Genomic DNA, 25,226 nt, shown 5'->3' on the forward strand with positions numbered 1-25,226 from the left:
TGAGCACAGAAAGAAGCCACAGCCAACCAAGCAGTACTGGAAACGGCTTTTAATCATTATTAAATAGTCAGTGATTAAGCCATGATTGAGGGCGGGCTCCAGGCCTCTCCTGAGCTTCCTGTGGCTCAGCTGCCTGGAGCCTCTCCCCTGAGCGCAGTTCCAGCCCCGGCGGGCCCAGCGGTGCCTGCAGTGCCCAGAGCCGGCGTCACCGCTCCACAGCCAGGGCCTTGGCCTGCTCCTCGGGGAAGGCGATGTTGAAGATCTCACGGTAGTGCTCCACGAAGTGCACCTCCAGGCCCTCGGTGATGAAGGCTGCCAGGTCGTAGAAATCCTTCTTGTTCTCGGTTGGCAGGATGATGCACGTCACTCCAGCACGCTTGGCCTGGGATGGGGGGGGCAGTCAGGTCAGTGTGGGAGGTAGGAGAGGGCTGGGCATGGAGCCAGGTTTCCAGTGGCCACCCTGCTGAGGAAACTGAGGCCCAAGGTAACGTCACCAGCCTCTGTTCCAGTAGCTTGGCAGCAGGAACCCAGGCCTCTTCTGGTGTGGTGTCACCCCAGAGCCTCTCCCCACCCCCAAAGGTGTCTGGAAATACAGGAATTATGAGGTCCATGGTTTCTGGGGTTAATCACCACCCACTGCTTTACATTTAGAGGTCTGGCACCTAAGACTGCCACGCGCCCTGTCGCACCTGGGGCCTCTGAGCTGCTGTCCCTCAGCCTGACTCTGCCCCTTGGTGGACAAGGGTCCCCATGTGTCACCATGTGTTGCTCTGGGGATAGCATGCAGTGACTCACTGAACCTCTCACTTTGCAAGACAGGAAAGCAAGGTGCAGAGAGCCTCCCACACACCTTGCCTGGGTGTCCCTATCACGGGAGCCCCTCCCTGTGGGCAGCTGGGGCTGCGGTTCGTTTGAGGTAGACAGGGAGAGGCCTGGGGGCTCAGGTGAGAGAGACTGGGGTGCTGCCAGGAGCTCGGGGGGCCCCCAACACTGGGAAGCACAGCCCCCCCCCCCCAATCCACCACAGTCAAACCTACAGCACACCCAGTGAGACGCTGGGCTCTGGGCCCTCTGTCCACCTGCAGTGCCTAAGCCTTGCTCCTCCAGCCTCTCCTGCACCCACAGGTCTCAGTGCTAGGCCACGGGGTGGGGAGGGGGCGGGGGGCGAGGAAGCAGGAGACCCTACTCATCCCTGAGGAGCTGAGATGAGGGCTGAAAAGGCTGAGAACCACCGTGGAGGGAGGGGCAGCTAGGCAGTCAGTTCAGCAGGGGATCCAGGCCAGGCAGATCCAGATCCCATGCCCACTGGGCCTCACTTTCCCCTTCTGTAAAATGGGCCTGTCACTCTTCTCACCTGGGGGTGTTAGCCCTGACACGTGAACGATGGCTGTGCACTATCACACGGGACACTCACCGCAATGGTCTTCTCCTTGATGCCTCCCACAGGCAGGACCTTACCCGTGAGGGAAACCTCACCCGTCATGGCCAGGTTCTGCCGTACCGGCCGGTCCAGAGCCAGGGACAGCAGGGCCGTGACAATGGTGCAGCCAGCGCTCGGGCCATCCTTGGGGGTGGCGCCCTGGGGGGGAGACAGGCTGGTGGGCAGGCGGCTGCCAGGTGGCGGGTGTGGGGCATGGGCGCGGGTCCAGCCTCACCTCAGGCACATGCAGGTGGATGTGCGAGGTCACCAGGTACTCGTTGGTGGGGTCGTACTGCATCAGGAAGGCCCTGGCGAAGGTGTAGGCGATGCGGGCGCTCTCCTTCATCACCTCCCCCAGCTGGCCTGTAACCTCCAGGCTCCCGTCCTTGTCCCCCTTGCTGTCACGTGGCCGCCTCAGGGACGTCTCAACAAATAGCGTGGAGCCTCCTGAGGAACCGAGGGCAGAGCCCATGAGCCCAGGATGCCTCAGACTCCTGGATGGCCGCTCCCGCCACACCCTCACCCTCATCCCCAGTGATGGAACGCCCCTCACCGTCCCTTCCCTGGCTCATCCCAGCCTAGAGCCTTCTCATCCCTCACACCTCAGTGCCTGCACTGTCCCTGCAGCCACCTCGGGGCAGCAGATCCATCTGCGGGGACCAGGTTACATGAAAACCTGAAAACGATCTCTGTGCTGGGCCTCCGCGTTCTACTTGCCCGCGGCGCAGAGCCTGCTGGTGCCAAGCTCCCTCCTCCCGTGCAGTTCCTCTCAGTGCAGCCCAAATCAGTCAGCAGATAACAAGTGGCTCAGAGCCTGCCCCCTCTGTGCCCTGCCCCCCAGGACCGCACCCAACCCTGCCTGCTACACAGGCCCCGAGCCACCCCCGCCCCCGCCCTTGTAGCTCCCAGACCCAGCGTCCCCAGTGAGGGTGGGCTGAGCCACGTCGCCTGGACAGGAAGCCCCTCGGACCCTTCTCCCCAGAGCTGCCTGGCCCTCCTCCCCCACTGGGTGGTGGCCCCCCCAGGCGACAGGGTCTCGTGCTGTGAAGGGCTGTCCTTCAGGCAAACCTGAAAACCACGAGCCCAAAGAAAGCTCACGGGGGCACTGCGGCCACCTCACGGTCCCATCGTCCCTGATGAGCCCTGGTCCCCTGGCCTCACTGCACCCTGCCTACCAGTGGAGAGGGCGTTCAGAGCAGCCTGCAGTGAGGGCTCCCACCTGTACCGGGGGACAGACGACCACAGGGACGTGCAGAGCCCCCGGCACTGCCTGCTCTAGCGCAGGCCACTCACCCATGGCGGTCCAGGCCAGGCCCATGGCCACGCCGGGAGGCGTCATGTCGTACATGCGCTCCACTGTGAACACCGGCTTCCCCACGAAGTCCTGCAGGTTCTCCGGCGTCACCTCCACGAACTCAGCCTCGCCGCTGACAATCTTGTAGGCTGCCTTTCGCAACACCTGTGTGGACGCAGCAGGCTGAGGGGCAGCCAGGCCACAGAAGCAGCCCCCACCCCCTGCCCCCAACTCTCCTCCACCTGCCTTTAATTTTTTACAGTTGTGATAAAGTACACGTGACCTAAAACCATCTTAACCATTTTCAAGCGTACAGCTCAGTGGCAGGAAGTGCATTTGCACTGGTGTCCAGCCATCCCCTCTAGAACTTTCTTACCTTCCCAAACTGAAACTCTGTCCTGATTAAACACTGCCTCCCCAGCCCCACCATCTACTTCCTGTCTGTGGCTGTGACTCCCCTAGGGACCTGCTGTGAGTGCACTGAGACAGCATGTGTCCCTCCGCCGCCGGCCAGGCAGGCTCACCTTCTCCACCTGCTTCTGCAGGTTGCGGACGCCGCTCTCCCGGCAGTACTGCTTGATGAGGAGGGTCAGCACGTCCGATGACAGTGTGGCCTTGCTCTCGTCCAGGCCACACTGGGCACGGGCCTGAGGCACCAGGTACTGCTGCCAGGGAGGAGAGTCGCCATCAGGACCCCAAGGGCCTCTCCCGTGGCCCCTGCCCACCCCTCCAAAGACCCCTGGCCGGGTAAATGAGGTCACTGAGGTAGACCCTGGGCCTGCCCCGTGGAGCCCCTGTCCCCGGGGGTACCTGGGGGCCATTCAGCAGAGTGTGTGAGGGGAGGCTGCTCCCGAACCACACCTGAGCCGAGACCTGAAGGGAGGAGAGCCAGCAAGGCCAGGAGGGGGTGGCAGAGTGTCCAGGGAGAGAGCCCAGCAAGTGCCAGGATCCTTAACGGTGGGCCTAGGACCTGCAGGCGCCCGGCCTGCCACCTCCACGTGCTCCCAAGGCTCATCTTAGCTGCCTCTTCCTCCAGGAAGGCCTCCTTGAACCCCCAGACTTCCTCCTCATACAGAGACCGGTTACGTGACCACTGCACAGAGCAGGTGGGGATGCGGAGCAGGTCAGAGGCTCCAGGGTCACTCGGGGCCCAGCACCACCCCTGCCGCACAGCAGTCAGTGGAGTCTGAGCAGTCCTGAGCACTGACTGCAGGGCAGAAGTGTCCCAAAGCCCTCGTGTGCCTCCTGCTGTCCCTTCAAGGATTTGAAGGAACCCCTCCACCCACACCGCCAAGCCTGCCCCACCTCTGCCTGGTCGAGTGTCCAGGCTGCTGGGGGACAAGGGGAGTGACGGGGAGTCCCAGTACCCCTGCGACCGCCCCAGCCAAGAGCTCCTCTTCCTCGCCTCCCACCCCCCAGGGGATGCAAAAGGGGACAAGATGCACTAAAGCCCTCTCTGGAAAGAAAACACTGTATCAGGAACTCGAGCCCTCTGGAAGGGAAATCCGGCTCTCCCCTGACTGACTGCAGGCTAGTAAAGCACCGCACACACCCGGGCGCCAGGAAAAGGGAAGGATCCCACCAGCCCGGGAAGTGCTTTCCTACAAATAGAGATGCAGACAGAGGCCCGCATCCCGGGGGACCCTGGGCCCAGGAAAGCCCAGGGAGGCAGTCCCATAACCCGGGGAAGCACGGCTGGTGGGTAGACGGACAGCAGCCTCACTCTCGCGCCCACAGCCGTTACTGACCTGGCACGACACCGGCCATGGTGCGTGACCACAAGGCAGCGGGTCAACTCAAGGGGTAACTTACTGTCAGAGCTGAACTCACAACCCCAAGACAGTGCTGGGCCCTGAAGGCCAGGGTGGGGTCGTGTTACCTTCAGCACTGTGCTCACGGAGTGTCTTTCCTTGCTCTTGTTCTACGGCCTGTGATTATAACAAGAAATACATATTGGGTCTTTGGCCCCAATTCCCTGCACAAGCGATTATAAGACGCTTGGAATTTCCTGAGTGACAGGCACGAGAGGAGCATCCTTTCTTATTCACAAGAAGCCCCTTTCAAGAAGTGATCATTAGCATAGCTGGATGGGGGCTGGTGGCCAGAGGAACCAAGGGACTGGAGGGATAGAACTTTCACCCCACCCTCAGCCCCCAGGGAGGGGAGCTAATCACCAGTGACCAATGATGCAATCAGTCATCCAGTCAACCATGCCTAGTAATGGGCCCTTCCCCACACCTTGCCCCAGGAGTCTGTTTTGGCTGTTCCCTAGTTGTATCCTTTATAATAAACTGGTAACAGTAAGTAAAAACTCTTGTCTTCCTGAGTTCTGTAGACTGTTCCAGCAAATGATCAAACCGAGGAGGGGGCTGTGGGAACCCCCGGTTTATACCCAGTCAGTCTATAAGAGCAGCCAGGGACTTGGGGGCTGGCATCCAAAGTGGGGGCAGTGCTTTGGTCTGAGCCCTGAACCTGGGGTCTGATGCTGTTTCCAGGTGGTAGTGTCAGAACTGCACTGAATCGTAAGACCCTCGGCTGACAGCTGGTTGGGGTGGGGAGCTCCCCGAACCCCCGCCTTGGTGTCGTCCGTGTCTTGTAATCACACCACATGGGCAGATCCCGTCCACATCCGTCTGTCTCCTCCTGGCTCGGGAGCCCCAGAGCAGGATCTGCGGGTTGCACCCCCAGCTCCGGTTAAGGGCCTGGCACCTAGTGGGCACTCGGATATTTCCTGAGCCCAAGTGGCGGCGGGGCACCCCTCCCCAGGGCCGGGCCAGTGGGGCCGCCTTACCTCTGCGATGGCGAGCTTCTCCTGGGCCACGTAGCCCGACACGTTGATCATCTCCATCCGGTCCCGCAGCGGCTCTGGGATGGTCTCGGTGATGTTGGCCGTGCAGATGAACAGCACCTGGGGGAGGCGGCAGCGAGGTGCGGTAGGACGGGGCGTCCGGACTCTCCCCACTGGCCCAGCCCCCGGGTGGGACACGCACCTTGGACAAGTCCACAGGCACGTCCAGGTAGTGGTCCAGGAAGTTTGCATTCTGCTCAGGGTCCAGCAGCTCGAGCAGCGCTGACGAGGGGTCCCCCTGGTAGCCCCGGCCAATCTTGTCCACCTGAAGGGGCAGCAGGGGGTGGCGGGTGTTAGCCCCTTGTCCTCCCCCAGCGCCCGCTCGCCGGACACCCCAGCGGGAGACCAGACCACTGGGGGTTGGGGCTAGGGAAGCCCAGAGCAGGAGGGCTGGGCTGACCGTGTGGCCACGGGCAGAGACCAGGTCCTCCAGGGCGGGAGGGGGCCGGTGTTATGAGACAGCCGGCTGCAACAAGGCTGCCCACAGTGACTCAGGCACCATGGAAACCGCAGGGGGCCACAGTTTCACCTTGAACACAGACTCCGTCTGGTCAGGGCCGCCTGCAGCTGTGGGCCAGGAAGGCCCAGGGGCCACATCCAACCTCAGGGAAGGGTATGAGCCCAGCCAGGGCCCAGCCCTCAGGCCCCACCCACCTCATCTATCAGAACCAGGGGGTTCTCCGTCTTGGTCTTCTTCAGGCACTGGATGATCTTGCCGGGCATGGCGCCCACATACGTCCGCCTGCGGAAGAGGGCACAGCGGGGCGGTTGGTGCCCCAGCGCCTGGGGTAGCCACACTGGCGCCCAAGGCCCAGCTCCCCTGGAGCTGCGGGATCACCACATGCCTTCCAAGGCCGCCCAGAGGAGACACAGGGAGACGCACACAGCGTGGCCCCGGCAGAGGATAAATGCTTCCGCACTGTGCAGGTGGGCAGAGCACTGGGTCATCCTGACGGCGTAACGGTCCCAAGTCCTGGGGCTGTCAACGTGCTCCCCCAGCTCAGGCTCAGGGCGGGAGACAGATTAACAGCCAAGTCTCACTCAGACTCTTCCCGCTAGCCAGCACCTCCTACCCAGACGGCAAAACCCAGCCAGCACTGCCCGATCCAACAGAAGGAAAGGGGCAGGGAGCAGCCAGGGCCTGCGGCAGGAACATCCCCCACGCCTGGGTCCTTTGGCCTCAGGGTCACCAGGCCCAGGGCCCGGCCCCAGCTGGCACGTCCTTTCAGGAGTGTTTCCTGAGAGCCTACTTGTCTGCCCAGTTTGGCTGCAGGTGCCTGCGTGGCATTCTTAGGAAAACAGACATGAGTCCAGTGCTGTGAGCTAAGGCCCAGCAGGGCAGACAGACCACAAACCAGGCAGAGGAGAAAATCACAAGGTACAAAAGACTTCGTTCGTATCTGCGACAAAGAAGAAAAGCAGGCATGGGGGATCGGGAACGCCACTTTAAGGGTGAGGCAGCATTTTAAGGAAGAGATAAGGAACATCTTCAGGAAAGGCTACAAGCAGAGGAGGTGAGGGGGAGCCACATGGATGTCTGGGGGAGGGGCATTCCAGGCGGAGGGCACAACCCGTGCAAAGGCCCTGGGGCAGCACCGTGCCTGGTGTGTTGGAGGAACAGTGAGGAGGCCCATGTGTCTGGAGCAGAGTGAGCGAGGGGGAGAGAGGGAGGAGGGGAGGGCAGGGAGGGGACGGGGCAGGTCGTGCAGGGCCTTGTGGCCCACAGGGAGGACTTGGGCTTTAACCTGAGGGAGGTGGGAGCCCTCGAGGGCTGTGGGCAGAGGGTTTGGCTGTCACCAGTATAACAGCAGTCAATTCCCTGTCCCTAGACCAACAGCAGCACAGAACGCCCACCTGCTCGCACGCTGCTGGGTGCCCTTTCCCCAATGACTCACCCCCAGCGTCACAGATCTCCTGTGCTTGTTTAGAAACTCCAGCACATGGTGCTGGTCTGCAGCTCCCTGTCCTTCCTGAACCAGGGCCCGGCTCTGCATCTGCCTCCAACTCCTCTACCTCCAGCCTGCTGCACCTCCCAGCTCAGACCGCAGCTCCCGAGCACACCTGCACCATTCCAGCCTGCAGGCCTCCCAGTGACCCCACCCCCAAGGCTGTGCCGGCCTCGTCCCCTCCTGACCCCCACCCGGGCCCCACCATGCTCCGGCTCCCTTCTCCAAACCCCTGGAGCTCACACCGGGCTCCGGGCTGGGGAGGTCTCGAGACTGGCCACCGTCCAGGGGACTCGAGAGAGCCAGGAGTGGAGGGGGGCTGCAGCAGACTGGGGTGCTTGCACCCTGCCCAGCGGGCAGCCCAGCTCTGGAGCGTTGCTGCCAGGAGGGCCTGTGAACCCTGGTGCCCAGAACTGTCCGTGCTTTTAGAAAAGCCAGAAAAGTAACTTTTAAACACAGATTTAAACCTTCTTTGGACACTACAGGATGGAAATGCATGGCCGACTTGGAACAGACACTTGTGTACCCACTGCGCTTGTGTCTCACCGAGGCTTTTCAAAAACCCACCCTCTGCGGAGGCCAGCGTGGCGGGAAGCCCCAGAACACAACACCCTTAATGTCCCACAGAAGGACACCACGCACGGGCCAGGTGGCTGTCAGAGCCTGCGCACAGGGGATGCCAGCCCCGCTCTGGGCCTGACAAGGGAGGCAAGAACCAAGACAGGTGCCGAGGCCTCACTGGGGAGACCGTCTCACCTCCCACTCTAGTCCCCAGTCCCCGGGCCTGTGGCCAGTGTTGCCGGGGTGCGGGGTGCTGAGCTGGTGGGATGGAAGCTGGAACCAGGGGGCCGTCTGCTGACAGCCTGGCCGAGAGGCCTTTCCAGTGGTTGAGAGGCTGAGGTTTTGATCCAATTTGATCCGAGGTTTTTAAGCACCTGGACTGAGCCAGGCCTGACGTCAGATTGGACACGCTGACTTTTCAGTTACCTATTCCAGCGTGAGTGGAGTTTGCTGCCTGCCACCATCACGCTACAGGGTAGGAAAAGACCCAAGAGAAGGAAGGCTGATGGGAGGCGGGGTGAGCCCCGAGGGGGAGGGGCCGGGCCAACCTGTGCCCCTTGATCTCGGCCACGTCCGTCATGCCCCCGACGCTGAAACGGAAGTACTCGCGGTTCAGGGCCCGGGCGATGGAGCGGGCGATGCTGGTCTTGCCCACACCTGGGGGACCGTAGAAGCAGAGGATCTTGCCCTGGGTCGACGCCCGGAGCTGGCTGACAGCAATGAATTCCTGCAGGCAGAAGCAGGAGGACCCCGTGAGACAGCACTGCCCTTTCCACAGGGCAAGGGCCCCCGCCGGGCCTGAGCCTCCCCATCGTCCAGGCATCTGGGGCTGCGAGAAGGGACAGGGCCTGACCCAGAGGGGCCGAGCTGATTGGACTGTCATTTGACACTGGAGGGACAGCCTATGGCACCAACAGGACGAGCAGGCGGCAAGGGGACGCGGGTGATGGACTCTGGGTGACCCCGATGCCAGGCGCACCCGGCACCTCCCCACCTGGATCACAGTGTCCTCTCTCCCCGCCAGCCCACCCGCTCTCAGCCAGACACCTCTGGCCCTCATTTCCTCCTATCACGAGCACAATTTTTATCCCCCTGGGGAAACCGTGAGCTCCCTGGAGCGGGCAGGCGGGCCTGGGCGGCCCCTAACACCTCTGAGCCACTCCAACCCCGGTCCCTCCGGCTGGGCCCCTCCATCCCTCACCCTCCTCGGCCCCTGCTGACCCCACACAAACCTTGGCCCAGCCAAGCCCCCCCCAGACCCCCAGATTCTCCAGGGAGCTCCCCTGGGTTTCCCCACCACACAGGGGGAGTCCTGGCTCCCGGGCCCCAAGGCCCCCGCCACCCTCACAGATCCAGACACGATGGCCGCCGCCTCTCAGAGCTCGGCCAGGTGCCCCGCACCCGAGTGGGGGGGTGGGCGTGGCCCCGGGGAGGGCGGGTGGCCGAGCCTCACCAGGATGCGCTTCTTGACATCCTCCATCCCATAGTGGTCCTCCTCCAGCACCGCCTGGGCCCGGGACAGGTCCAGGTTCTCGTCGCTGTACTTGCCCCACGGGATGGACGTCAGCCAGTCCAGGTAGTTGCGGGTGACGCTGCCACAGGACAGACAAGAGCCGGTGAGCGGGCCCGGTGAGCCGCCCGAACCCCACTCCATACATCCACAGTGCTGGGACCCACGTGCCCGATGTGAGAACACCACCAAGTGTCAGCTGCGGCCCGAACTGCCCTGAGAAGCCGGCCCAGCCTGGCCTGCCCTACTCCCGGCGCGGTGCAGACACGCCTCGCCTACCGCGCGTTTTACACCTTGAAGGTTTGTGGTAACCGTGCCTTGTCAGGTGATGGTCGTCTTAGCAATAAAGTACTTTTTAATAAAGGCATATACGTTGTCTTTTTTTATGCATAACGCAACTGCACACTTAACAGACTACAGTAGAGCGTGAACATAACTTTTACACGAAGGGAAACCAAGAAAATTCATGTGACTCGCTTTTTTGCTATGAACCGAACCCGCGGTGTCCCCGAGGTCTGCCTGTATGGGTGCAGTTCCTGGCACAAGGGCTACCAGAGACTCTGCGAGCATGGGGCCGGCTCAGGGTCCCACAGCACAGGAGGGGCCAGCGGGTAGGATGGGGGAGGAACAACCTGATGAGGGCAAGTGGGGAAACTGAGGCCTGGAGCGTGACCCCAGGCCGAGGGCTGTGCACCCAGGGACAGAGGCGCCCCTCACAAAGGGCCTGATAAGGAGGAGGCAGGGAGGTCAGAGGAAGAGGCGAGGCAGACGGCAGAAGCAGAGGCTGGAGTGACGTGCTCAGAAGATGGAGGAAGGGCCAGGAGCCATGGAACATTTCCGAGAAACTGAAAAGTCTGGAGACAGTTTCCCCAGAGCCTCCAGAAGGAGCCTGTCCTGCCCACCACACCAGACGTGAGGGCCTCTGCCTCCAGACCGCTACATGAGTCTGTGACGTTCTAAGGGACTAAGCATGTGGTCACCCTGACGTCGGTGTGGAAAGCGCACTCACTGCCCCAGGAGAGGAGCTGGGGGCATCTCTGGTGGGGAGGCCTGCGGCATCCGGGGCAACCAGCATCTCCCAGGGTCCTCGTGCAAAGAGACCAACCTTCCCCAGACACCCTGAGCCAGAGAGAGGCCCGGCCCAGCAGCCCAGGAGGGTCCGGTGCTGCAGGCCCGCTCAGATCCTCCCTCTGAGGAGCTGTCCCACGAGCCACCCCGGAGCAACGCCCAGGCCTGGGCTACGGGCAGGGCCAGAAGCATCCCACGGGGCCCCGACCCCTAGCCAGTGTGCATAGGACAACACCCGCCGGGCAAGGCCAGGGCCCCAGGAAGACGCTTGTTTCCTGGCTGACTCTCAAAGCCGCCAGAGGGAGGCCAGGGGAGGGGGCGGCCTTGGAGCAATGGCCCTGGGGACTCCTGGTCCTGACTGGTGGCACTGGCTTCAAATCCCTGTCTCCATCTGCCAGCCCAGAGGCAAGGGAACTGATGTAACTTCTCCAAGCCTCGACTCCCTCATCTGTGAAACAGGGGCGACAGAGACACGGCCCGCACAGGGGCGATACGAGGGGATGGACACCCACCGTGACCGAAACATGCATGAGGGGCCCACCCTCCTGGCTTTCCAGGGACCCCAGTCAGATGCCCAGCTTTCCCGAGGCCGGGGAACGAGACGGGCCCCTGCGCTCACTTGAACTCGGAGGAGTGGTTGTCCAGCAGGCCCAGCTTGCTCAGCTCCTCGTCCACCACGTCCATGACATGCCTGGGGACCACGAGCTCCTTCAGCCGCTCGCGGAACTTCTCCTCGATGGCGTCCTTGTCGTCCTTCTCCAGGCCCAGCTCCTTCTTGATGATCTTCAGCTGCTCCTGCAGCAGGTATTTGCGGTGCGTCTGCTTGATCTTCTCCTCCACCTGCAGGGCCCAGAAGCCACCGTCAGAGCAGAGGGGACGCAGCCCAGGGCGGGCCTGCTGCTTCCTCAGGACATGGGAGAGAAACCCAGGGCACCCAGCCTCCGATTTCCCCCACGTTCCACCCTAAGTCCTCCTGGTCACGGGCCTCACGATAAGTAACAGCGAATTCCAGGGGAGGAAGTGATCCACCCTTCAATCCTGGTTACGACCAGGAAAAGCTGGGCCTGATGCCAGTGTGTCCCCCACGTTAATCAAAGGGGTGCCACGCTCCCTCTAGCAGCCGGAACAGCAGGACACGGGCTCAGGGCCCTAGGTCAGCATCGGCGCCCGCCCAGTGACCTGCTGTCCTGTGCCCTTGCATGTGAGAGCTGCCTAGTGGCTTTTTCAATTAAAGATATGATACAAGAGATTTTCCTGGTGGCACAGTGGTTAAAAACTCTGCGCTCCCAATGCAGAGGGCCCAGGTTTGATCCCTGGTCAGGGAACTAGATCCCTCATGCCTGCCGCAACTAAGAGTTCGCATGCCACAACTAAGGAGCCCACATGCCACAACTAAGGAGGCTAAGAGCCACAACTAAGGAGCCTGCCTGCTGCAACTAAGGCCTGGAGCAACCAAATAAATAAATATTTTAAATAAAATAAATACGATACGAATATTTTCCCTAACATAAAAATTAAGTGAGGGCTTCCCTGGTGGCACAGTGATTAAGAATCTGCCTGCCAATGCAGGAGACATGGGTTCAAGCCCTGGTCTGGGACGATCCCACATGCCATGGAGCAACTAGGCCCATGCGCCACAACTACTGAGCCTGCACTCTAGAGCCCGCGAGACACAACTACTGAAGCCCGCGTTCTGCAACAAAAGAAGCCACCACAATGAGAAGCCCATGCACCGCCACGAAGAGTAGCCCCCGCTCGCCGCAACTAGAGAAAAGCCCACGTGCAGCAACAAAGACCCAACGCAGCCGAAAATAAATAAATAAATTCATTAAAAAAAAAAAACCTAAGTGCTATAACAGCCTCTATGGCAAAAGAATCTAAAAAAGAGTGGACATATGCATACATATAACTGACTCACTTTGATGTACAGCAGAATCTAACACAACATTGTAAATCAACTATACTCCAATAAAAATTAAAAAAAAAAACAACAACAAAGTGATAAAAGTGAGTTAAACCTGGAAAACGTTAAGTAACCAACAATCCAGGCAGTCCATGGGTTTGCCCAGTTGGGAAGGTGGGCCTCCAACAGCTGAGTCTGCGGAAACAGCTTTCGACCTCTCTCAAGCTAGCTCCCAATTTCCAGCATTTCCCCCCGGGCTCCCTCAGTGGTCAGGAGGGTCCCAGGACCTCTCACTCTGCACTCAGCTGCTGGCACCAGTTTGACATTTTCGCACAGGTTCCCAGCCCCGAGGGGGAGCGCAGCCTCACAGCAGAGACTCTCTTGCGCACTGGGGCCCCGCCCCGCCGCTCACCTCCCGGCCCAGGCGCTGCTGCAGCTTGCTCAGCTCAAACTCCTTCTTGAGGAGGGACAGGGCCTTATACAGCCGCTTGGGAATCTGCCAAGAAAGGAAAGACGTAAGAAGATGGCCATCTGTGTGGAGGGGCAGTGGGGAGGGAGCGCGAACCAGAGCAGGTGGACAGGCCACGCCTCCCCAAATCCGAGAGGGGCGCACGCTCTGCCCCAGCAAGCCCAGTGCTCCAGCCACGCTCCACAGGTCTGCAGGCCATGTGGACCAGGACACTGGCAGAGGTGCTGCTCATAACGACAAGACTGGCGACAACCCAAACACGCCACCCACTGACGGGCGCCGCCCAGTGGGACACCACGCGGCCGCTACCAAGAACGAGGGGCCAGACGTGGTCAGAAGGACATGGGCTAACGTGAACCCACCCCAACGCCGGAGCCCAGGACAGCAGCCAGGCGGGAAGGCCGCACTCACGTTGGTCTCCTCCAGGACGTCCTGCAGCTCGTGGGACTCGGCCCCAGTTAGCGCGGCGCCCATGTCGCTCAGGTAGATGGGGTTGTCCACCACCCTGTGGCCGGCCTGCATCATCTGCAGCACAGACTCTCTGGAAGGGACGGAGATGCTGCCACGGGGCACCGGGACCGCCATGGTCCTCACTGGGCTGTGGCCCATCCTGGAGTGGGACTAACGCCCCAACGCCCAGACATAAGTCACCCTGGCAGCCATCCAGCAGCCCTCCTGAGATGCCTTCCCCCTACCTGGCTGATGACGAGAGAGCCAGGGCCAGGTAGGCTGTGCCCCCTCCAACCTCCCGCCCGCCCCGGGGCCTCCCTGCTGGGAGGGAAGCAGCTCCCCCCTCAGAGGCTAGGCAGTCCCCAAGCCCAGCTGGGATCTCAATGAGGACAAGCAGCCAGACAGGCCCAGCCTGGCCTCGTCAGGAGACAGGAGACCAACCTGTAGAGCGGGTTCAAGGCAATGATGTCCCGGATGGTCTTCACGATCTCCGCCGTCAGGGCCTGGCAAGCAGGGAGGCCACGTGGGTCACTGGGACCAGAGCGGCCTGTGGCCCTGGAGCCCCTCCCACCCGGCACAGCCAAGGACGGCCCCAGAGTCCCAGGAGCGGAGCCCCAGTTCACAAGTCACAGGGACTCAGGACCCAAGAGCAAAAACTAAACCAACCCTGTCTCCGTGGACCGCTCTGAACCTCGACCTTAGAACGAGCCATCTTGGGTGGGGAGAAGGGGCTCAAGGTCTGTCCCCCCCAGAACCTCGCCCCAGCCGGCTCCGCTATGGATGCCACAGGTATTGCTGTCCTTTTTGCCTTTGCTGCCGCCACAGTGAGGCCAGTGACACTCCCGGCAGGATCGCTGGACACAGTTTATGGCATAAATCCTGCACCTCATTTCCAGAGGCCACAGGTCCCGGCACTTGGCACTCTGCTCAGGGCACTGCCGGCACGAAGCAAGAGCCACCACTGCTGGGCTTTTTCAGTGTGATCCACCGGTCTCTGGTTAATGGGTTTGTCCCTGATCTGCCTGGGATGACCTTTGTAGAAGGAACCAGAACAGGCCAGCTGGTGGGCCTGCATGGCATGCGCGCCAAGAGGGACAGGCACGCTCCGAGCTCCCCACTCCCCTCCCCTCCCCCCAGACGAGAGCCTTCAAGGAAATACTAAGGCTGGGCTGCCCAGGACAGCAGCCACCAGGCGCTGCTCACATTGAAGTGAGTTGAAATGAGATACAATTACACGTTCTGTTCCTCAGTCGCAGCAGCCACAGGTCAAGTGCTCAACAGTCACAGGGGCCGAATGGTGCAGAGTCACAGAATGCATCCAGCACGTGGAAAGTTCTCCCCGGCAGAGCTGCTCTGGAGGGCCCCACGGAGGCAACTGCCAGCCCCGGGCCCCTTGGAGCGCCCGCAGCAGACATCACCAATGGATTGTGGCACTCCTTCCCACCGAGGTCAGAACCCACCCCAGGCTCAGACCAAAGCTGTCAGCTATGCCAAGGTGGTGTTCCCCTTGGGGAGGCCAAGGACACCGGGTGCGGGCGCACCCAAGGAGCCTTCCACCTGCCTTGCCTTTCTTCTTCACCTCTCCCCGTTGGAGGCAGGTCACCCTGCCCATAACCTACATGAGAAGGACGGTGGAAGGACATTTCCCGACACCCTCTCGAGAGCTGGCTCGCCATGCTATGGAGAAGAAGGCAGGCCAGCCTAGGCTTGGGGTCAAGGTGGCCAGAGGCTCTTTTCCGTCTTGGAAGCACGGGTCACAGAACCAGCTACATGTGCCCTGCCCACTCCCCCAGCCCGGGGCCCGGGAGGAGGAGCCAGGACCGGGTTCCTTCACAGCAGCCAAGGCTCCAGCACACTTCCGACCTTCCCGACGCCAGCGCCAGCTCCTCCCAGGCCTCCTGGAGGAAGAGGATGCTCTGCCCCCATGCGCACTCACCTTCACCTCCTCCGTGACCTGGAAGTCCTCGTGGGCGACGTTCTCCACCTCCACCATGAGCACCTCACCAGCGGGGCTGGGCTCCGGCTCCATCACCACCTGCAGCTGCCGCTTGGCGCTGCCGTCCTCCTCCGCGTCCTTCTTGCCCCGCTTCGGCTTCCTGCGTAGCTTCTGCCTGTTCTCGCCCTCGGGCTCCTCCGGCTCCACCTCCAGCTGCCTGTTGATGTGAACCCTGAAGACGGGGAAGAGGAGGTGAAGCCACCGAGGCTGGGGAGAAGGGGGGCGTCCTGCTGGCCACAACACTCTGCGGTGCTGATGACACAAGGGCTCGCTGGGCCCAGGCCCCTGCAGCCACCAGGGCTGGTGGGAAGAGGGGAGCTGCTGTCTCAGAACCCAAGACCAGCAGGCCCTCTGCCCCTGGACTCCAGCCAACCCATCCATTGTTTCCCACACCAACATCCGCTGTCCTCCAGGAACGAGGACGCCAGTGGCAGCCCGCGCTCTGGGGCCCATCAGGGACTCCGCCTGCCCTTCCCCTGGCCTCCAGCTCACCACACAGTGGCTCCTGCACAAGATTCAGCTCCAGGTTCAAGGGCGCCTCCACTGAGGTCCTCCCCAACCACTCCACATGAAGTCCAGCCCCACCTGCGCACACACCCACCCCACCCCCCATCCATCGTCATTTTCACCCCAAAGTACCCGCCACTGTCAGAATTTAGCTGGTGACCTGTTTTCCCCATGCAGGGGGCGGGCTCCCCAAGTTGGGCCCCTCGCCGGCTACTCCGCTCACACCCGAGGGCGTGGCAGACACCAGGCGCCCGGTGTTCAGTGACGTGTTGGCTCTTTTCTGCCACACGGGGTAACTAACAACAGTACCGCCCTTAGAGAGCAGGCCTGAGCGCTACCGGGGACACGGACTCAGTGGCGGCGACACCAGCAAGATGCACACAGAAAAGGAGGTCGGGACTCGGTGAACACCGAGGTGGCCTGGCCTCAGGACGCAGCAGGACTCGTTCTCCAAGGCACCCTGCAGGTTAGCAGAGCAGTGAGTAGCCGCCCCATCTTTATGAATTTTGGTTGTATCTTATTCTGTTCTTTCTGAGCCATGAATCCTCCCAGGAGACAAAGGAACAGCCTCTTCCCTGAAACAGACTCTAACGCGAGCAGGTGAACACAGGCGTGGGGGCTCGGCGCAGCAGGGACGCCACCAGGACTGTCCACGGAAGCGCTGCCGGCCGGGACCGTTTCCCCGGTGTGCTCTGGGGGAGCTGCCGGCTGACACGGAAAAAGTCTCCGTGAGAGGAAAGGATGAAGGGCTCTCGAGTCAACAAACACCAACGGGCATCTGCAGTAAGAAGCTTTTCCAAACACTACGACCTTAACGGTTGGTGAGTCTGAAATGTCTCCCACATGTCTGTGATCACAGGACACCTTTGACAAGCAGCTCATCTTGGGAGGCCAATGTTCCTTGGAACACGTGAAAAGAAATGAACACGTTCATTTCTTCCAGCTTCAACCCAGCTGATCATGTAGGTTTTTCTTAATTAGCCGTAACAATACAGCGGGTTAGACTGGGCTTGCAAATGCCATACGAAGCCCTTCGGCAGAGGAGGTAGAGGTAGACTGGCTGAGTAAAAAACCGCAACCTGGACTTCTATGGGCGTCCAGTGGTTAAGACTCCGTGCTTCCACTGCAGGGGGCACGGGTTCGATCCCTGGTCCAGGAACTAAGATCCCGCAAGCTGCATGGTGCAGCCAGGAAAAACAAAAAACAAAAAGCCCAACATGCCAAGCTGAATGGAGACGCAGATGCAGGCACCAGGGGGAAGGCGCGCTGACACCCAGTCGTGAACCATGAGGCAACGTGCTATCTCCTGTCTCGTGGTGCTTTCTGGACTAACGGGTGTGAGAAATGGCTTCTCACTGACCACCCAGACTGCCGCTTAAGCAGAGCGGCTCTGAGAAGCTGGCGGGGGGTGGGGGTGGGGGGCGGTTTCCACCTCCAGCTTTGGCCTGGTCACTGCGGTGACCGAGAAGGGCAGGTCGGTGCTGGAACCTGGGGCGCCCCAGGCCACTCTTCCCGCCCCACCCCGTGCACTTGGGCTCCCGCACCTTCTGTGTCCCATGACGATCATGCGCAGCTTGTCCCCAAGGTCCTGCATCTCGTGGATCTGGACAAACGTCCCCGTGTGGTAGATCTCGTCCAGGCTCTCGACCACGTCAGACTCGTTGCTGAGGGAGAAGGGACACAAAGGAACATGGGCACAGGTGCTCTGGCTCTCTTGAAAAGAGAGAGAAGAGAAACACTCCTCCTGGCCTCGACCTCCTTGCTCCTACAGGTGCTCTGGGCCGCCCCTGAGGGTCACCGCATACAGGCAGGCGGGGCCAGATGGAATCTGGATTCCACTCCACACCTCTTCTTATGGAGCCTGCGTAGAACACACCTTCCGACTTGGAAGTGGAACTCATTCCTACCTGCAGTCCAGGTAGATGTGCCCAGAGCCCCCGCATCTAAGGCTGCTCTGAAGCAGCCTCACCCTGGCCTAACACCAGGGGTCCCCAAGGTTAGCTTCCCCGCACCTGGACCACGCATGAAGCCCAGGGCCTGGGGCAGAGTCTTCAGCCCAGACTGAAAAGGGATGCTCAGCTCTCGGCCTCATCCCCCGGAGGTCTGACCTGGTTTCTTTCAGGTCAGGAGCCAGAGGTCCAGGCTACTCTACGGAGCAGGCTCTGTGGTGAGCCACAATCCAGGGCAGCTTCAACAAAGGAGTGAAGGAAAAATTACACTTACTTGTCATCTTTCTTTAGAAAGACGCCGGCATACGGCTGGGCAAGGCGGACTTTCCTTCTCAGCAGCTCAACCAACTTCTTATTTTTAACCTAGCATGACAATGACCCCAAGGTGAAACGCAGGGTAGGCTTTCTAGCTGACGCTTTGACAGCAGCTCTAGCGTTTGCTGTAATACTCTCTAGGGGTGTGCTAATCTGATCCAGGACTAACCAACACGGTCCAGGAACCTCTGAACCGAAAGAAAAAAAACGGGCAGTATTGAAGAGCTGCATTCCTTAGTTTTTCCCTCTTCCTAAAAAAAACTAAAAGGAGACAAACGGCCGGTACCAAGAAATTGATTTCACATCCAATTTCAAGAGCCGTTTCTGTGGCGAAATGCCTTGGCTTGAAAATCTCAACTCTCTGCTTTTCTTTTTGGGAGGACAAAAGTAAATGTGCGTAATCCAAATGTGACACACCCCACAGCCTGGTGATTTCCTCCAATTTTCATGGAAAGTATATCCCAATCACATCTATATCCTATTCATTGATCATCGAAACCCACCGCCCATCACAGCACATTCTCCTGTCATTCCATTGGCAGGTAGAGGACTAACGTTTCGTAGGAAACAGCTGATGGGAGGAGCACAGGTGTCCTTAGAGCTCAAATGATTTCCTTCAAGCCTGTGTTAATTCCTAGACCAGACTCTAACTAAAAACTTAATGGCCCTCAAACTTTGGCACAAGTCAGAATTCCCTGGAGGGCTTCTTAAAACAGATGGCTGGGCCCCACCCCTGGAGTTTCTGATTTGGGAGGGCTGAAGCAGGCCTGAGAGTCTGCACTTCAAGCAGACTCCCAGCTGATGGCTGCTGGTCCAGGAACCCGGCTTTGAGAAGCAGCGTTTTAACTCCATGACCACACAGTATGGGAATTCCTGACACTCTAAATGCATTCTCCCCAGAACAAAGGTCCATGACATCCATCAGGAGGGTTACATGACCCACCCAAAATTAAGAGCCACTGGTCTGTACTCAGAGACCACTAATAAGGAGAGACGCCACTGGGGCAAGTTAGCCACATGCAGTGTCAACTACCAAATCAAGAGTAATCAGAGCTTGGCTAACAGGTTCAGAAACACTTATTGGGTCCCCTGGGAGCTCCAACTTTCTCCTTGACTAACAGCTGACCGTTGCATCTTAGCACCTGTCCTTCCCTCTGGTGGGATCCCTTTTCCGTTATTTATAAAGTAACAGCAACAGGAATATCACATGCGAGTTCCACATGCCAGTCTCACACTACCCGCAGCATCTCATGTAACCCTCCTGGCTAGCCCTAGATTGGCACACAGAATCTCTTGGAAGAATCCTGTCTCTACTTGGGCACTGGGGACAGGGGGCATCTTCCACTTTGAGGGGCTGAGGGGGCCGTACCTGCTGAACATCCTGGCCCTAGGGGCCTGGGAGGGGAGGGTAGAGAGGACAGCTGGGGTTGGGGGCGTCAAGTATGGAGAAAAGACCCCCAGGGCTCGTTTCTGAGGTGTCGAAAGCGCACCACATGGGTAACAGCAGCCGCTTCTTATGAAGGCGTATCAAGCACCAGGCACGGTTCTGAGGCCTTTAGACATGACCTCATTTACCTCCCATCGCAGCTCTAAGAAATGAGGTACTGTTACTACGCCCATTTCACAGATGAGACAATGGAGGCCCAGAGGAACAGCTTGCCCAAGGTTATGGAGCTAGGGGTGGAGGGGCCAGGATATGATCCCACAGGGTCCGGCCCCGGGGCCTGCCAGTAACCACTACAGAACATCAGGGAAGGCCCTTGGAAGGGCAGCTCGGACGCACACAGTCACAGTGCTGGAGAGGAGGTGGAGGGGGCTCCTTCTGCCCCCCACACTGGCTAAATGCTGTCCCTCCGTACCGTCCTTTCCCTTTCCAGGGGATCGCTGAGATGTATTCAGCAGAGACTAGAGAGTGAGGGTAGAGGCTGGAGGGTGAATGCAGAGCTGACTCACTGTATGACCTTGCTTAGACAGTTAAGAGATAACGCTTCTCCTCCACGGACTCATTTCCACATCATTAAAAAACTCAAGTTCCTTGCACTCCTGCTGCTTTCTCTCTATTACATCACGCTGGTCCATTTGCACCACCCGACACCCCATGGCTCTTAGTCCGAAAAGATCTTTACTGTCTCTTGCACCAGAACATAAGTTCCTTAGGCAGAGGGGCTGTGTCTGACTTGTTCTGCTGAATCCTCAGCCGGCTACACGGGAACAAGAACACCCTACTGAATAAATGAATGAATAAACCCCTGGGAACATCCTTATGCCACGTTCCTCCTAAGACTCCTGGACAATCCCTCGCTCTATCATCCCCTGCAGTACTTACAGCCTTCCAGTCCATAATTTACTTACTAGCCTTGTTTATTACCTCTCGAATCCCGCTGGAACCTAAGCTCCAAAAGCAGGAAAGTGTGTCCGTTTTGTTCAGGGCTGTATCCCTAACACTTGGAACCGTACCTAGCACGTGACCTCAAGAAACATTTAAGGAAGGAATGAATCCGGATCCCAAAGGGGCTCTTAACCAGAAGGCAGACCGCCCTGGGGGAGACTGTCACAAAACATTTACCAAGACCAGCAGAAAAGTAACCGAGTGGCAAGACTGTCCTGATCTTTCCCGGCACCGAATTTCTATGACTAGGACTGTTCAGTGGACAATCCTAAGCTCGTTGGATTCAACTCTCCTGAAGGGATCTGAAAGGGGGCGGAAACTGGCTCGAGTTCACTAGTAGTGAGAAAACTAAGACTCGAACGTTTTCAAGTTGTGAGGCATGAGGGTGCTGAGCGATCCCTCGGTCCAACCCGCAGCTTGCAGACGTGGGGGAAACGGAGGCCAAGGCGGGGGCTCTCATTACCTCGACAATCTTGATAAAGCGCGGAAACACTGGGTTGCGCGTAACGGCGATGAGCGGCAGGTGCGGGAATACGTCCGGTATCATCATGGGCGTCAGCGCCGTTATGACAGGGCCTTCCCCGCCGCCCGCGCTGCCCCCCACGCCCGAGGCCCCGTCCTCCGCGCCGCCCTCGGAGGCATCCTCGCCGCCCGAGAATGCGCCGCCGCCGCTGCGGTTGTTAGCATCCCGAAGTCCCCGCCAGTGGCCCGCGGCGGCGGGGCCTTGGCCCCGCAGCGCCCAGGGAGGAGAGGCGTCGCAGGCCCGCCGGCCTCTGGGCAACCAAGCTCTGGCCGCAGTCGGGACCCGTCCCCCGGCGGCAGCCAGCAGCGGCCGCCGAAGCGCCCAACACCTCGCAGCTCCCCACAGCCGCACGCAGCCTGCACCCGCCGCCATAGCCCGGCCATCCTGGCGGCGCGCGGGACTTGCATCATTTCCGCGGGCTGGGCTGGGGCGTACGTGACGGCCGGAGCGTGCCTGCGTGCCCGAGGGAGGGGTGGCCGGAAACGGACGGCTGCAGAGGCGGGACTTGGAAGAGTGGAGGCGGGGCCTACGCGAAGTAGAGCCGGAAGCGTTCCAGCTCCCTCGTTGCATTCACCTTTTCCGATAGGCTCCTTCGGATCGCGGGGAGGGCTGTGGGCACGCGTGATGGCCCCTAGAAAGAGAGCAGCTGTGCCTGCAAGCGCAGCTTTGGGAACGTGTGGGCAGCCCGGTCCAAACACTTGGGCTTAGGAATGTGAGTGACACGCGCAAGCTCAAGCTCTGGCGCGCGCCACGGTTGGTGGATTCGGGCTTCCCGAGAGACGCTAAGCCCGTGCTCAAACTGTAGACAGCCCAAGGGCGGCAGTGTGCGCATGCCCAGGCGCTGGGGGCTTGTTGAGGTGGGCGGATTCAGGCTTCTTGGGGAACAAAGTGCGCTTGCCCAGGCTCCGCGGCAGACTGCGCATGCCCAGGCTGTGAGGCGAATCCCCGCGGCAGTTGAGGAACTGTGTGTTAGCGGCGGCGCGTAGTATGAGATGCTGCTATTAATGCTGGTGGCGGCGACTACCTTGCGGCTCTGCCCGCTGGCCAGAGCTCAGCCGCTGTGCCGGTGGGGCCGCCCTCCCGGGCCTGGGGTGCTGCCAGGGGTCGGGAGGGGGCAGGCTCATCCCTGCGCGGAATCCAGGAAAGATGCTCCGCTCCCCAACCTTATTGAGGCTTCCCAGTTTACCCTAGGAAGCGAACTTGATACCCACCCTTTCTCTCACCCCACCGCCTCCAGCTCATCACCAAGTCCTCCCATTGCCACTTCAAGACTTTGGCCCAATTCCGATGCCTTCAAGCGACCTTCACCACCATCACCCTAGGCTGTGCCCTCCTGTCCATCCTGGCAGCCAGAGGGGTTGTTTATAAACGAATCTGATCTCGTCATTCCCCTTCCCTGTGGCACCCGGAATAAAACCCAATTTCCTCGCGCCGTATCTGGCGCAGGGTTCCTCAGCGGCGCTGCTGACATTTAGGGCCTGATCATTCTCTGGGGTGGGACCGTCCTGTACATGGTAGGATACTGAGCAGCATCCTTGGCCTCCACCCACTCGATGCCAGTAGTACCTTCTTCTCCAGACTTGACCGTCAATCAAATGTCTCTAGACATTACCAAGGGTCCCCTAGGGATGTGACAACCACTGATGTGGCCCCTGCCCGCCCCTGAATCACTGCTCCCAGCCACCGGTCCCTTGAACTTGCCAAACTCGCGAACGGGGGAGACTTGGTGCCTGCTTCTCCCTCTGCCTGGAACGCTTTGCTTCCAGATTTTCTCCATGACTTCTTCCTGATTATTTAGATGCTGACAAACAGTACACTTCCTCATCTAAAGACCCTCTCCTCCCTATAGCTGCTTTTTCCTATCAATCACTAAATTCTGTTACTCGTCGCAAATTTTTTCTTGTCTGTTGCTGTCACTAGGCTCTTAGCTCCACGAAGGTATAGAGTGTTTTCTGTTATTCACTGCTTGCCCAGAACATTTTTGGATTTCAGTAAATGTTAGATTAGTAAATACTGTACACGCGGTGCCGTGGGCACGGGACAGATGCTAAAGCCCAGTTCCCACCCTCAGGGAACTCCTGCCTGGAATGAGCTGTCACATTCAGCAGGGCCCTGTTTGCTGAAGAAATAGAGAATGCATTTCTGTTGCATGGCCTCATGTGATCTTTACAACGAGTTTCATGGCGAAGTGATTCCTTAACCTTATTTTATAGACATGAAAACAGACCCAGCGAAATTAACGATACACTTGCCCTTAATAAGGGAGTGGGGAGTAGGACTTTCCAGCAAGATTTACTAGCAGGATGTGTCTCAAAGTCTGCAAAGATTGGTCACATCCAATTCTCCCGTTTCCCACACTGGTTCTCAGAGAGTGGTCCTGGGCCAACAGCAGCAGCATTACCCGGGAATTTGTTAGAACTGCAGTTCCCTGGATCTGCTGAACCAAAGACTCAGCAATGTGGCCCAGCAATCTACAGTCTATCAGGCACCCCCCCCCCCCACCAGGTGCTTCTGACTCACATCCAAGATTGAGAACCTGCTGTAAACTGGAGCAACATTCTCCCAGCCACCAACACCTCCCCACCCCACAGACAAAAAACAAAATCTGGCAGTAGGCACTCCTCATTTGCCTAATCTGGAGTCTGCAAATGAGCTTAACGAGCTCTCAGGAACCACATCTCCAATTTTGCATATACATATGTCTGTTTCTAGGAGAGGAGGGTCCACTGTTTCATCAGATTTTCCAGGGGCTCCCATAACTCTAAAAGCTTCAAGAACAGCTACTGCACCGTTAACCCAGAGGCAACCTGGTAGGAGTCATGCCGACTGTTTCATAGACACTGACAGATGTTTTCTTATCTCTTACCTCTAGTATTCGTACGGTGAGGACAGGAAAGGTGTTTCACGTCAGAGAGCAAATTCAAGGGGTACGTGGCTCCACAGTTAACATTCATTCTTCACTTTTATCTAATCGCTGGATCAGAACTAATACTTCCTAGTATTTGTTGGGTGCCAGTGTTGTGTCCGGCATAGAACATTACTTCATCTAATCCTTACCATTGCCTTTTGAAATAGGCATTAACCTTTTGCATGTCACTAAAAAGCTAATTGAGGGCTTCCCTGGTGGCGCAGTGGTTGAGAGTCTGCCTGCCCATGCAGGGAACACGGGTTTGTGCCCCAGTCCAGGAGGATCCCACATGCCGCGGAGTGGCTGGGCCCATGGGCCATGGCCGCTGAGCCTGCGCGTCCGGAGCCTGTGCTCCGCAACGGGAGAGGCCACAACAGTGAGAGGCCCACGTACTGGGGGAAAAAAAAAAAAAAAAAAAGCTAATTGAGAGAAGTCAAGTAGCCTGAACAAAGACAAGAGCTGCAGCTGCGTTTAGAACTCAGATCACCTGAGTTTTTATCCAGCGTTCTATCCGATAGGACTTTTTAAATGCAGAGTGACATAGGAAGCAAACTTACTTTGTTTACATGACACAGTGCAGCAGGAAACTTCCTTTCACCTGCATGTGCCTAAAAGGCATGAAGAAAAAAATATTTTGTCAGCTCAAATGTTTTTCCTATTGACGTTGTGTTATTTCAGAAGTGGTGTCAGCATTGCTAAATAATCAAGTGACTGGTTTCTAACTTTTTTTTTTGGCCTCTGGCCTCTCAATAAGTAATCTGTAAATAAGTAACATGTACACAGAGGGGATGTGATATGAATCATTATCCTGTGAGTCTTTTTAGACTTTTTATTTTGACATAATTATAGATTCACAGCGCGCTGCAAAACAGTGCCGAGATGTCCCAGGTCCCTCTCATCCAGCTTTCCCCATTGGTGACCTCTGACAACTACCGAAGCCGGTGCACCTGGAGCCGGTGCTCCACAACAAGAAAAGCCACGGCAATGAGAAGCTCATTCACTGCAGTGACGAGTAGCCCCCGCTCACCACAACTAGAGAAAGCCTGCACGCAGGAACAAAGACCCAAGGCAGCCAAAAATAAAATTAATTATTTTTAAAAAAGAGGAAAATGACTTAGATGCCATCCACCTGCCTAATTCAGATTTCACCTTTACATTTTCAGTGTTACA

General features: G+C 58.7%; 2 protein-coding genes across 4 annotated transcripts in view; one reads left to right on the plus strand and one right to left on the minus strand.

Moving 5' to 3' along the window:
• Positions 1 to 34: 34 nt before the first annotated feature.
• Positions 35 to 21,546, minus strand: LONP1 (lon peptidase 1, mitochondrial). Its single transcript, XM_012535723.3, is given in 20 exon segments — positions 35 to 382; positions 1,415 to 1,579; positions 1,656 to 1,867; positions 2,714 to 2,879; positions 3,239 to 3,379; positions 5,506 to 5,622; positions 5,705 to 5,827; positions 6,217 to 6,304; positions 8,618 to 8,796; positions 9,523 to 9,661; positions 11,267 to 11,487; positions 12,963 to 13,046; positions 13,431 to 13,560; positions 13,911 to 13,972; positions 15,406 to 15,637; positions 17,517 to 17,636; positions 18,196 to 18,284; positions 21,089 to 21,355; positions 21,357 to 21,446; positions 21,448 to 21,546. Coding segments are annotated over 20 exon segments (2,886 nt in total). The 5' UTR covers positions 21,532 to 21,546; the 3' UTR covers positions 35 to 205.
• Positions 21,547 to 22,072: 526 nt separating this feature from the next.
• The window catches only part of CATSPERD (cation channel sperm associated auxiliary subunit delta), a 39,778-nt gene continuing 36,624 nt past the window's right edge, over positions 22,073 to 25,226 (plus strand). For 2 of the 3 annotated variants that reach the window (XM_049707582.1, XM_049707583.1), the window contains exons 1-2: positions 22,073 to 22,214; positions 24,021 to 24,075. In XM_049707582.1, coding sequence (XP_049563539.1) covers positions 22,141 to 22,214; positions 24,021 to 24,075 — 129 coding nt within the window. In that variant the 5' untranslated portion in view covers positions 22,073 to 22,140. The remainder of the gene's footprint in view (positions 22,215 to 24,020; positions 24,076 to 25,226) is intronic. The other variant, XM_049707584.1, reaches the window with a different exon arrangement.

This window comes from Orcinus orca, chromosome 3 (assembly GCF_937001465.1).
Source record: "Orcinus orca chromosome 3, mOrcOrc1.1, whole genome shotgun sequence".
Classification (NCBI taxonomy): Eukaryota; Metazoa; Chordata; class Mammalia; order Artiodactyla; family Delphinidae; genus Orcinus; species Orcinus orca.